The following is a 13,724-nucleotide window of genomic DNA, read 5'->3' on the forward strand; positions in this document are numbered from 1 at the left end:
TTTTAAAGTGAATTCCATTATTGAGTTCTGTGTAAACCCAAATTATGGTTTACAAATATTGTAAGCTGCACTAGTTATTGATGTATTATGAAAGTATGTGATACAATACAATACAAACAAAGTCAGTGTATAGTGCATTTCACATGTGTTTTGTGTTCCATCACTGTACTTAATGCTGTCAAAATCAAGGGTGTTCATTTACCATTTGCATTTTGTCTCTAGTCTGTGTAGTAGTTTTCTGTGAAGTCTTCATTGACTCTGTTGTCTTTTGCAGAGGAGGTGGCTGGACTGCAGACGATGAAACGAATCCTGGGGAAAGTGCAGGAGATGAGGGACCAGAGAAGCTCCTTTGAAAAGCAGCTACGAGACCTGATCCAACAGGACGACATCACATCCACCCTGGTGACCACAGAGAGGGCAGATATGAAGGTATGGACCTGTTTTAGATGGTTAAAGGTGCACGGCATAACATTTTTAGTTGAAGGGTCTGTCACCTGCTTGTCTCCATGGAAATATTCTTGTTTTCCACAGTATAGATTATCTATCTGATCTGTAGAGTCCCCCCTCACAGAAGGAATGATTGTATTTTTAAGCAATAGAAATGCCCCTAATGAATAAATGCTGGATGGATATGGTTAATGTCATACCATGGAACATTCCTGGCAAAGCAATAACATCTCCATGGACACAAGCAGGTAATGGACCCTCCACCAGAAAAGTTGCACAGTGTAACAGTCCATCACAAATAATTAGAATATCATGAAAAAGTTCAACATTTTTTGTCACTCATTACAGAAAGTCAAACCCATATATTATGTAAACTTATGACACATAGAGTGAAATATATCAGGAAAAAAAAAAATCAGAAAATGAGATATTAGATACATATTTAAAAATATGAACAAATATCATGAGATCTTGATGAGGTGTGATCTTCTGTCCACAGCGGGTTTTTGAGGAGCAGCTAAAGAAATATGAGCAGTTAAAAGTTTACATTGATCAGAACCTGGCCGCTCAGGAGAACATACTGAAGGCCCTCACTGAAGCAAACGTGCAGTACGCCTCTGTGCGCAAAGGCCTGAGTCAGACCGAGCAGCAGTGGAACAGCACGGTGCAGGGGCTGGTGGGCTCCTACGAGGCCTATGAAGATCTGATGAAGAAGTCTCAGGAGGGAAAGGACTTCTACGACGATCTGGAGACCAAAGCATCTCGTCTGCTGGAGAGGGCCAAGGCTCTGTGTCAGACCAGGGCAGAGGAGAGGAAGCCCATACTGGACAGGTGTGTACAACAACAGACAAAAAGTATTTTAAATTAGAATGTGGAGTTTTGTTTTTTTTTGTTTTTTTTTTTTACTAAATTATTTTGTGACAGTGCTATAATTTCGATATTTGGTCAGAGAAAGGAAACTTGTTCATGCAACAGACTTGGTATAGTCACTGTTTTAATGGTTACAACAGTTTTATTCAGTACTGACTTGCACATTTAGTGGTTTAACAAAACATACTGTTTTTAAAAAGTTTATAGAATATCATGTGTGTTATATATTTATTATAGCATCTATTGACATGAAGATAAAATTATAGCATGAGCTATGGACCCTGTGTTTCCAGCCCTAATTAAGAAGTTGCAGGTACATGCATACCTGAATACACAGGCCGTGGTACCGTGCATATCTCAATATCAGTTTGATACAATTCAATACGTTGATATATTTTAACTCAATTCACTACGGTTCAATAAAAAATAGAGGCTAAATCATGGCTGTGATACTAAGTCTTTGGTAAACCACTGCCTCTGCAAAGTTCATATGAAACACACTCATTTTAATCATCAAAATGATGCACTCTCTAATTCTTGCCCCGTTGTTTTCAGAGATCAGAAGAAGCCCCCGGCTCGGCCCACAGCTGCCAAACCGTCCCTGCAGCCCAAGGCCCCTGACGCAGACTCTGCCTGCTCCAGTCTGGAGGACGCGGAGCTGGCACAGCTCAGTGCTGCCATTTTGGCTCTAGGGGGCGACCTGCCTGAAGAGCTGCGGAGTCTGCCCCCTGACATGAGCGCTTTGGCCCCCGGAGCCCCCCGTGTGCCCGGCCCTGAGGCCTTCCTGCCCCCTGGCACCAGCACCTCTCTGCCCTGGCCTGGAGCATCCCCTGCTGCTCTGCCCCGTTTCCCCGCCAACCTGCCCCCCCCAGAGCTCCTCGCCCGCATCGCACAGTTCCCCACATCTGGCTCTCTCCCTGGCACCCAGGGCCCCCTCCCACACAGACCTGTGCCTCAGATGGCCCCACACATGCGCCCACAAATACCCCCTCCTCAGATGTCCCGTCCACAAATGCCGCCTCCACAGATGCCCCCTGCTCATATGCCCCCTCCACAAATGCCTCCACAGGCTGCAGTTCCCAGATATCCTGGACCCCCTCCCCAAGGACCCCCCTCTTCCACAGTGGTGCCCACGCCAGTGCGGCCCTCCACCACCACAGTGAACACTATCCAAGCTCCCATCCCCAGCTACGCCCCCACGCCACGTCCCGCTGTGCCCCCTCCAGCTTCCACAGGTTACACTATGCCCCCTCACATGGGGGGGTACCCACAGTACATGTCCCAGCCAGGGATGCCCATGCCAGCCCCTGGACAGGCACCTGCACTGCCACCTGCACTCCCACAGCAACAACAGCAACAACCAAAGCAGTTCCCCCCGGCTCAGGTGTACCCGGGGCCCCACGCCCCTGCCCCCCAGCCTTACCCTCATGGGTACATGCCCCCACAGCCCGGTATGCCCCCACACTATCAGCAGACATTTACCCCTCAACAGAACGGGTATCCACCTCAAGGCTACCCTACCCCACAGGGGTATATGCCCCAACAGGCTGCTCATATGATGCCAAGACCCGGACAGGTGCCCCCTCCACAAATGCCCCCCACATCACAGCCAGCCCCGCCCACATCTCAGCACTACATGCACCACGCTAATCAGCACATGGCTCCAGGACCCCCGGCTCCACACCTGCTCCCCCAGCAGCAGCACATGGGTCCGCATGTGCCCCCACACGCCCAGATGCCACTTGCCCCAAATGTGCCCCCCACAAGTCAGGCAATGCCCCCCGTCTCTCAGAACTATATGCCCCCAGTGAGCCAACCGCTCCACCCCTCCCTACGCCCACAGCTCCCCCCTCAGCTGCCCCCACAGCTCCCTCCTGTGTCCCAAGCCCACATGGTCCCAGGTCCTCAGGTGCATGTGCCCAGGGGTCCCCCTCCCCACATGCCCCCAGTGCACCAACCCCCACCTGGGCACAGTGGGGTCTATCCTGGGGCACCACCAGTCATGCCCCAGCAACCTTTAGCTCCACAACCAGCCCCTTCACAACAACCGGCTCTCCCAATGGGCCACCCCGCTGCCCCGACCATGTACCCCCCCGGCCCGGGCACCAGTGGACCCTCCCCTGCCCCTCAGCCTGCCCCCTCCTCTGGCCCCGACACACATCCCGCCCGTCCCACACATGATCCAGCCCACACCGGGAGCTCCCCCAGTGCCACCCAATGCCCTGGGCCCGTCTCCTTCCCCATCACCCTCCCCGGCTCCCCCCTCGCCCGCCCCTCTGGCCCTCACCCCCCAGCCCAGACCCCCCAGCACCCCGGGAGCACCCCCTAACCCCACCCTCCCCTCTCCCTCCGCGGTCTCGCCCTCCACTTCGCTCTTTCAGCGGCAGAACTCCAGTACAGATGACCTGCTCTCATCAAGTCCTGAAAGTCAACACGGAGGAACCAAGACTCCCACCAACGTGCTCCAGCCCACCAAAGCCGACCCTCAGGACGGAGAGAGGCGCAAGAAGAACTCCCAGGGGGTCCTCGTCATCCAGGGGGACCCCTACCAGGCTCCAGAGAGAGTGTCCCGCCTTTACAGTGAACTGGAACGCTTCAGGTAATCTCACATCAGACTCACGTTTTTGTCTTTAGTGCACAGAAACAAAGAGACAACATTAACAGTCACGTCCAGTCTCTGTCTCGAGCCTGATTTAGGGAATTTTGTTGAAAGCTGAAAATTGTCCAAAGGAATAAATAGGAATTAATCATTCAAAGGCTCTCTCTTTAGTAGGAGTGAAACGCAGGAGCATACAATCCTTAATTTAAGCAAATAAACTTGAATATCTGTCGCCTTTAACCACTGTGTTCCACATAGAAAGTGAGCATGGACACGCTTCAGGCTCCATTGACTCTGGTTCCAATTGACTTTACATTGATAAAATGTCACTCCTGTCTCTGTGCTGCAGTAGCCTGATCATTTTCTTCTTAAAACATTAACCCGCTTTACATGATCCTGGTGTTTTTATTTAGCTATTTTGTTCGTAATTAAATTTTTTTGTCCACTTCTCTTCACAGACTGATTTTAGCAGTTAAACCTCCTCCTTCTTAAATGTTTTTCTTATTGTGTAAAGCGTTTTGAATGACTTCATGTACAAACTGCTTTATATAAATAAACCTGCCTCTCCCTTCAGGTCCCAGGTGGACTCTCTGGAGTTGCCCTCGGACACTGAGGGGGGCATGTCTGTGCTGGACGCTCGCTGGAAGGAACTCCAGGAGCAGCAGGAGAAGGACGCGCGGCAGCTGTCCATCGCCATCGCCCGCTGCTACACCATGAAGAACCGCCACCAGGACGTCATGCCCTACGACGCCAACAGGGTGTTGCTGCAGTCGGGCAAAGACGACTACATTAACGCCAGCCTGGTGGAGGAGCTGTCCCCCTATTGCCCACGCATCATCGCCACCCAGGCCCCCCTCACGGGCACCGCCGCAGACTTCTGGCTCATGGTGTATGAGCAGAAAGTGTCACTCATAGTGATGCTGGTGTCTGAGCAGGAGCTGGAGAAGGTGAGGGAGCCTGGAGACTTAAGTATCTGTGTGTTTGTTTTTGACTGGGGACTGTAGAATAACTGTGTGTGTTATGTGTAGGGCTGGGAAGCATTAAGAAGCTGCCGATACGATACATATCTCAATACATAGGCCACGATACGATACCTACCTTGATACAGTGCACTTTTGATTTCATACGATACATTTCAAATCGATTCGATACGGTTCACTAAAAAAATAATAACTAAATCATGCCTGTGATGTTAAAAGTTAAAGAAGTTCAACCACTCTTGTGCAAAATTCATATGAAACACAAACATTTTACTCATCAAAACAGTGAAAATGTCAAATGTGTCAAATGAGCAAAACTGTAGCTCTGAAACTAAATAATTTAGCATAATATACGAAAAAATACTATATGATAATCCACGATATCGATACTGTATCATCACATTAAATTATACGATATTTTGATATTTTTGCACACCCCTAGTTCTAGTTATGTGTTATTTTTGTGTTATTCATGAATCATTGTAACATGTTTCATGATTATGCAAATTGACCAAAGGAAATTAACGAACTGATTTGTTCTAATTATACACTGATTTAACAAAGATTACATTCTCAAAAAAATTTGGGAAAATATTTTCCTTGTAAATAAAATTGTTATGTTTGATAAGATATCATTTGCATAAAAGAAAAGGATATACACTGCAGGAGTGGGGCGCACTCTCTGGGCAGAGTTGGATCTTTACATAATAGTTCTGCTTTAAACTAAAGACAGAGGCAAAGTAGTGACTGAATGTAAGTCAATGGGCAAAGTCTTAGACTGGCCACAGCTGAACGGTCGTCCCTCTGTGTGCCTTTGGGGACCTCCAGCAGGAGCTGACCACAGAGCTCTGCTGTGTGTGAAATCAACAGCTCACATAAATATAAATGTGCAAATCCCAGTGGGGGGAGCATGCAACTGTGATGCAACTATGATGCAACTGTGTCTGTGTGTGTCTGGTGTGTGTGTGTGTGTGTGTCTGTGTGTGTGTGTGTCTGTGTGTGTCTGTGTGTGTCTGTGTGTGTGTGTCTGTGTGTGTCTGTGTGTGTGTCTGTGTGAGTTTGTGTGAGTTTGTGTGTTTGTCAGAAGGCAGACCACAGCTTTTTGGACCATCCACTAGGGTTGGGCACTATCCAAATTTTGATACTGTTAAACCTTCTCAGGATTTTACCATGGTATACAGTATTACCAAAATGTTTTAGTATGACTTTGGTAAGCTACGAAGCCGCACCGCTGTACGATCTATGCGTACAACCTGCAGACTTATAATCTTTGAAAAGTTTCACATGAAACATTTCCAACGCGATACACGCACAGAACAGACTCATCGTCAGCTGCACGTCCTCTGTCGCAGAAAGAACACATCTATTCCACTTAGTTGTGTCCTTTAGTTTGACAGAAGCTGAACTGCAACAAAGATTGCTAATAATTTTTGCGAATGAGCCATGTGGTTTTACAACAAGTGTGCGCCTTAAGCTAAAATGCTGCAAATTGCAAAAGTACTAGTATTTTTGGTGCAGACCAACTCACTTGCGGCCGGACTTGCCATCTTGTCTTGGTCTCCCTTATGAGCGTCACGTGATAACGGAATGGAACGGAATCTCCCCCACGCCCTAAGAAACATTATAGACACTATTAGTTTTAAATAGTGATAGCATTAAATTGAAGATACAACCACACATTCATTTGTGCTGAGCAAACTAATTTAGGTATCAATAAATTATAATATTATATTAGGTCCTTATGTGCACCATCCACCCAATCTTATTCCACTGGCAAATGATATTGCTAAAAAAGATTATTAATTCAGCCAGAAAATTACATCCTCACTGGCCAAGGTTCCTTGTTGTGGAGTGTTTTTCTCTATGGAGTCCAGACCAAAATGAAATGTGATTATAGTAAAAATGATTAGTATATGGGACTCTAACCTCCACTTGCTTCTGTCTTCTGTCATCAGGGAAAAGTTCTGCGTTACTTCCCCACAGAGAGGGGGCAGCAGCTGTCCCAGGGCCCCATCACCCTGAGCCTGAGCACGGTGAAGACCACACCCACCCACACCGAGCGAATGATCGGCCTTCAGTACCACGAGCACAGCCTCAAGAGGACGGTGGTGCACCTGCAGTTCACCTCCTGGCCACAACTGTACGCCACACACACACGCGCACTCTTATCTCTGCAGTGTGTGTGTGTTTTAATGATGGGGTCTCTTCTTCTCTTAGGGGTCTTCCTGACAGTAAGAGTAACCTGCTCCGCTTCATCCACGAGGTCCATGGTCACTACCTGCACCAGAGGCCCTTACACAATCCTGTGGTGGTGCACTGCAGGTAAGACATGTCTGAAGGTAGATTTGATTAAGAACCAACAACCAACAAACCCCTTTTTCAAACTTGGGAACAAAAATTGCAGCTTTCTGAGTGAATCATTGAGCTTAGCCACAATCTCTTTATTTTGACACAAATGTACCATGCATTTCCCTGATTGGTTAATCCACCTGTCAATCATGCCCAATAGAACCCAAGGAGACAGGATATTGTTCCAGACAACTTTGTAAAGAGTTGTAAAAGTGTAAAGGTTTTGGACAAGCTGTATGAAATGTTTCTGAGGGCACAATAACATCATGCAGTGATGGCTAGGACTAAACCCCAAATCTTCTGGTAGTAGTTGCATGTGACTTAAAGGAGCTGTTATGTATCTCTTACATCTTAATATTTAAGATTACAATCACAACTGAGCCTTGGTTGCCAATGCCTTAACCTGCAAATGGAAAAAACCTTGTATGCATTCCCATTGTCAGTTTATGGACAGGCCTCATGTGAAAGCTCAGAACCTCCAGAATTCCCTCCCTGAGCTGCAGAGGCTGCATTAGCGCTGATTCATGATGCTGCAGGTGCTGGGGTTTAGGTAGTGACTATTCAGATCAGAGATGGTGCTTTCAGGCTGACAGAGAACCGTGCGGGTACTGGTTCCCGCACCTTATCTCGGTGCCAGGATCATCCGGGTCACGTGGTAAAATAAACAAAGAAAACATGTTTGTGGAATATGAAGGAGAAATCAAGTGACGAGAAGATTGTGCAGTGGTCAGCAGAGGAGACCAAATATTTACTATATACATGTTTGTATGGTAAGGTTAAATCTTTGCATAGCGTCGCTTCCGCCTACTCCACAGCAGATGTTGTAGCAGAGCTTGGTGCACATAAATAATGATTTGTACGAGTACAAATGCTCGCTGTTGTTGATGATGCGATCCATGATTTGATTGTTATTTTCCTCACTGTGACATCCGATTTCGTATGGCCTTGTTTTTATTTGGTGGCAAATGCGCACCCTCTGTCGATGACGCATCATGGGTGCACTTAAATGGTTTGAACGCGGTGAGCACTTTGGTTACTATTTTAAGTGGTGCAGGAACCGGCACAGGCACCATTCTGGCTGGTCTGAAAGATTCATTTTAAGTTTAAACCAGCTGGATTTCTGCATTGAAACAGCAACCCAAATGAGAGACTCATGTGAGGCTCATTCTGCTTTCTGATTGGGTAATCATCTTGAAACAAAACACCAAATTACAACATCAACAACTTATATCATGTCCAATGTTTTTGTCATTAAGAATAAATCAGACTTAAAACTGTTCTTAGTCAAAGTTACATTTGATTTGAACATGTCTGTTTTGTATCTGAGGGCACAGTCAGGTCACGTTTATGAAATATAAAAATTGAAAATATTATATACAGTTCTTTTAACATGTGATAAGTTGTACAGGTTCATTCCTTTTCTAACCTGTGCCCTGTGTGTGTTGTGTGCAGCTCTGGCGTGGGTCGGACCGGCGCCTTCTGTCTCCTGTACGCCGCCGTGCAGGAGCTGGAGGCCGGAAACGGGATCCCAGACCTGCCTCTGCTCGTGAAGAAGATGAGACAACAGAGGAAGAACATGCTGCAGGAGAAGGTCCACACACACACACACACGTACACATAAACACAGCACATATACACACACACACATTTTGCTAAACAGACCTTTCACAATGTTTTCTAGACTCTTCATTTTATTCCTGTCTGTTTGTGTATTTCTCATGTTGAGTCTGAGTACGTTAAGTAACTATAGGACACCTTTCTTTTGGTATTTTGATTTCGATAATACTAGTAAATCAATTTGTACAATGTTTAAGTCTAGAAAACAACCACCACAGCAGAGAACAAAAGGTAGTGTTGTGGTTTTGATGTTTTATATTGTGGTAAGTTTAAAAATATCTTCTGTTTTCCGTCTCATTCCAGTTGCATTTGAAGTTCTGCTACGAAGCGGTTCTGAAACACGCCGAGCAGGTCCTCCAGCGCCACGGCATCACAACCGCCACCTGCAGCAAGACCAACAGCGCTGCAGCCGCCAAGGTGAGTCACACAAGAACAACTGACGCTGCTATTCTGAACGCACCATAGACTGACCTCAGGGAAAGAAGGGGCCTGATTTATCTGTTATTAATGTTCATGTTTTGAGTTACGGACAAATTAGTGAAATAAAACCAGGGTCATGCAGAAAGGGTTAATACAAATATTTTAAGGCTGCCACACACTACAGGAGGATTTGCCCGTTTTAGGCTGCGATTTGTTTCTACCAGAGTTCGAGGAGGCGAGACCTGACTTTTCTTCATGTGTGGTTTTGGAGCTACTGCACTCCTTGTGTGTGTGGTGTCAGGGTGACTCTGAGCTGCTCTGTCAGATCATAACAGTACTGCACCAGCCAATAAACCAGAGCGTCAGACGGAGAGACGGACACAAAGGTGCAACATAAAAACTCAGGAAATAGTGAAAATAGACTTACTAATACTCACTTTTTGTAGAGTTGTGAATTTAAAGTGCAGCATCTCATCCACATTATCCATTAGAATTTGTAAATAATGACACCCAGTCCACAAAACCGTGCTGTTTATCCAGTTGGAATCGTTCTTAAAAGTAAAAAGGTGAGAGTAGTTCCTCGTGTGTGTCTGTTTACATCCACACAGCGCACGGTTCGAGGTGAAGCTGCAGATTAGAGATAGTGACTCTACTTTCTGTGGACTTTATCTCTAATTTTCTGTGCATTAAAATCATGTATCTGAAATATTGCACCACATTTCACAAATAATAATAACACAGTTTTGACTTAGAAACTAGAAACAAACTAAGTGCAGAGCTCTGATCTTTGAACACTTAAACGTCTCAAAGCGATTGGCTTTACTGCAGACTAGAGTGTCCAGATTTTCAAATTCAAAAACTGGGACACCCTCGGTTTGTGGTGGTTGGTAATAATAAAATTGTGAAACAAGTGCGTTATTAAGGAAAATAGTTCTGCACTCGAACCATTCATGACTGTTTTTCTGTATTTTACTTAAACAAGTAACAACATATTCCTCTCTTTACTATTGGCAGGGATAAGATTGGTCCAAAATAGTGACACCTAGGACATTTCTTGTATAAAACTAATCAATTCAAAATAAAAAATCAACTAACTAAATAAATACGAATGTCTGGTCATCCTATTCTAGACAGGAAACAGCTGACGAGAGGTGCGCTTAAACTTTGCAGCCTGTGTTCCACAGCCACGATTGGAGATTTAAAATCTCATCAGATTCTCCTTGTGTCTGGTGTTGCTCTTTTTGTTGCATGTTTAAAAATCATTTAAGATCCAAAAAATCCTGTAGTGTGTGAAGTTCTTTAAACCAAACTGATGAGCCTGACAGCAGCAGTTACATAGAGAGGGGTGATGTTTTTTCATTAGAAAGTGAATTGGAGCCAGAGTCAGTTCCTATTTGGAACGCGGTGGCTAGCGGGTCAGCATTGTCCATTTCTGTATACAGTCTGTGATGCAGACTGCAGATATTTACATGTACTGATGATTTTTGGTAGGAGTAGAGCTAGGGAATAAGAAAACTTAAAAAAATATTTGTGAGCATAGAATAGAAATCTGTGCGTATTTGGGAAATCCGTGCATATTTGGCTGTAGTTGAGCATAAAATAAGTATTTGTAAACTCTCAAATGAGTCCAGTCGTACATAAAATATATTGTGTGTATTTTATCCATCAGAACACGAACTAAAAGTTACGACATCAAGAATTACAATCACGAAATGAAAATTTACGATTACGCTTTCATCAGTACGATTACGAATTCACAGACGGGATTTTTCAATATATTTTATGTACGACTGGACTCATTTGAGAGTTTACATATATATATTTTATGCTCAACTACAGCCAAATATGCACAGATTTCCCAAATACGCACAGATTTCTATTCTATGCACACAAATACTATGGAATAAGAAAGCTTATATAGAGCAGTGCTCATAGGCTGTGTTCAAACTTGTCATGTTGTGTTTCAAAGACGTACATGGAGCTGTGGACAAAGCAGGTACTTTTATATGTGGTGGAGTAGAGACGTGCAGCGATGTACTCTTATCACTCTTAGAACAAGTTACAAGTTGATTGTCCAGTTTAGATTTATGAGATATTTTCAATAATTGACACTTTGCAGCTGATGTTAAAATTCCCTGGGTGTGAAGCTAACTGTAGGCTCTGCTCTGTCTGAGGCTTTGTTCAACTTTAATCTCTTCTTTATTTTAACACAATCTGACCAGAAAGAACTGATTTAACTGGAACTACAACAGGTGAGATGATTTGTGCTGTTATAGAAGTTTCTTTTTCAGTTAGTCACTCTCACCTTTATGTTGAAAATCAAACTCCTGAACAGACCCATGAACACTCACACTGATCACAGGCTCCTGAAAATGACCTCTTTTCTTCAAACTTTTTTGGACAGTGTTTGTTAATGTATGCATTGTGTCACCATGGTAACTCCTAAACATTCCACCATTAGAGATACATGTAGAACACCCCCAGCATGACATCACTGCAAAGTACCAACAGATAAATGTTAGACTGGTTTGGTCCCTTTCTGATCCCTTTTGTTTTAGTCCCATTAGTAACAGTCCTAATATACTACCAGAAAAGTTACAGAGGGCGTCTTTAAAGGAACTGTATGTAAATAAGTCAAGTTTACAATTTTTACATTTGACTCGAATCCGTGTTTCATTCATTCATTCGTTTTTCAATATAAAACCAACTGCATACGGACTGAACCAGGACTGATCCAGGTCCGAGACCACACCAGGGACCAGAGCGGGACTGAGACCGGGACAGACAGGGACCAGCGCAGGACTGAAACAGGGACCAGACCGGGACCAGACCCTGGTCCTGCTCTGGTCCCGCTCTGGATCAGTCCTGGTTCAGTCCGTATGCAGTGTAAAAGTCCGGCATCGCAGTCACGGGAGTCACGTAAACAGAAAACGGTCATTATCCGTTTTTTCCATTCTTCATTTAAACACAAAATCGAAAACTGAAAAAACAAATCGTTATCCGTTTTTTCATGTTGGTTTTAGAGACAAATAATGAAGAAAACTGTTGTTTTTTCGTTTTCTTATTTTTGGTTTTATATTGAAAAACGAATGAACAAATGATACACGGATTGACTCACAGAAGACATCAAATATATGAAGCAAGATGTATGTAATTATGTAGCAAAGAAAACAAATTAAAATAACAAATAAAATAAAACATTTATATATTTTTTAAACTTTCAATTTGGAGTGTTTAGAATAAAGAGAACCTGATGGCTGATATTGATCATTTTGTCTGGTTTAGTCCTGGTTATGTTTTAGTTTAGTCCTTCTTACCCATGATTGTATCTTGAACTAGACCTCGTATAGTGTCATGTAGCTCTGTAATCTTGGTTCACTCCCAACATTCAAATCCAGACTCAAAACCTATTTATTTAAATTAACCCACCCCCATTAATGTCCTGATGTTTTAGAACCCGTCCTGTACTGTTTGTTTTTAATTACCGTATTTTCCGGGCTATTAGACGCGCTCTTAAGCCTCCTAACCCCATCAATCCAGAGCGCCCTGTACACAAATCCACTCAGGTGTCCCAGCGCGACTTCAGTAAACTACAAAGCCGCACCACCCACAGAACACACAAACACACACAGAGCAGACAGCGACCGCACAGCCAAAAACACCCACAGACACACTCATCACTCCACGCCGATGAAGAACGGAACAGAGAAACGAATTGAAAAAGCGAGTGCAATGTGCCACTTCTAGACACAACTGAACAACTGAGTCACTGCGAACACGCCAACAATCCGTTGGTCCCAGACACACCCTCCCTACACGCCACAACTGAACAAAGCCCAGAGTCACCGTGAACACCACAAACAAACAAAACCACTCACCCATCACACTGTTGTGTTTCCTTTAAAGTCCAGTGCGGTTTATTTTTAAAAAAAAGTTCAAAAATAGACCATTTAATGACAGTGGGTCTTATAATCCAGAGCACCTAATAGCCCAGAAAATACGGTATGTGTCGTAATTGCTGTTTTCTTTACTAATTACTGTGTCCTTGAGTGCTCTCAAAGGCGCCTTTAAATAAAATGCATTATCAGTTTTAGTATTAGGGTCCGGTCAAGTGGTAACGGAGGGAAACGGGCAGATTTTTAACATTCAAATGTCTTATTCAGAAACTAGAGGGACTATTGAAATAAGTAAAGTATCAGAATGTAGGAAAGAGTTACACTCCAACAGGGTCAAGTTAAACCTGTGATATTCTTTCAAGTTGTTGACAAAAATTAAAAAACTCATGTCGGTAACAGAGGGAATGAAATATGCAGCACTTTTTGGGCAATAAATCCAAACAGTGATAACTCTTGGTTCTCACTTCCATATCCTTAACAAACTGGTTTGAATATTTGCTTCATATAGTTTTCTACCATATGGTACAAGATTAGGCTGAAAAACCT

The 13,724-nt window shown here is 44.2% G+C and overlaps 1 protein-coding gene across 1 annotated transcript in view; it reads left to right on the forward strand.

Annotated features, from left to right (window-relative positions):
* The window catches only part of ptpn23a (protein tyrosine phosphatase, non-receptor type 23, a), a 31,360-nt gene that overhangs the window by 13,959 nt on the left and 3,677 nt on the right, over positions 1-13,724 (forward strand). Inside the window, 9 exon segments of the mRNA XM_055164288.1 lie at positions 275-429; positions 947-1,278; positions 1,873-3,472; positions 3,474-3,916; positions 4,491-4,863; positions 6,852-7,036; positions 7,114-7,218; positions 8,698-8,836; positions 9,166-9,279. Of these exon segments, the coding sequence (XP_055020263.1) occupies positions 275-429; positions 947-1,278; positions 1,873-3,472; positions 3,474-3,916; positions 4,491-4,863; positions 6,852-7,036; positions 7,114-7,218; positions 8,698-8,836; positions 9,166-9,279 (3,446 nt within the window).

Source organism: Boleophthalmus pectinirostris, unplaced genomic scaffold (genome assembly GCF_026225935.1).
Source record: "Boleophthalmus pectinirostris isolate CB_2022bp ecotype Guang Dong unplaced genomic scaffold, ASM2622593v1 HiC_scaffold_6, whole genome shotgun sequence".
NCBI classification, from domain to species: domain Eukaryota; kingdom Metazoa; phylum Chordata; class Actinopteri; order Gobiiformes; family Gobiidae; genus Boleophthalmus; species Boleophthalmus pectinirostris.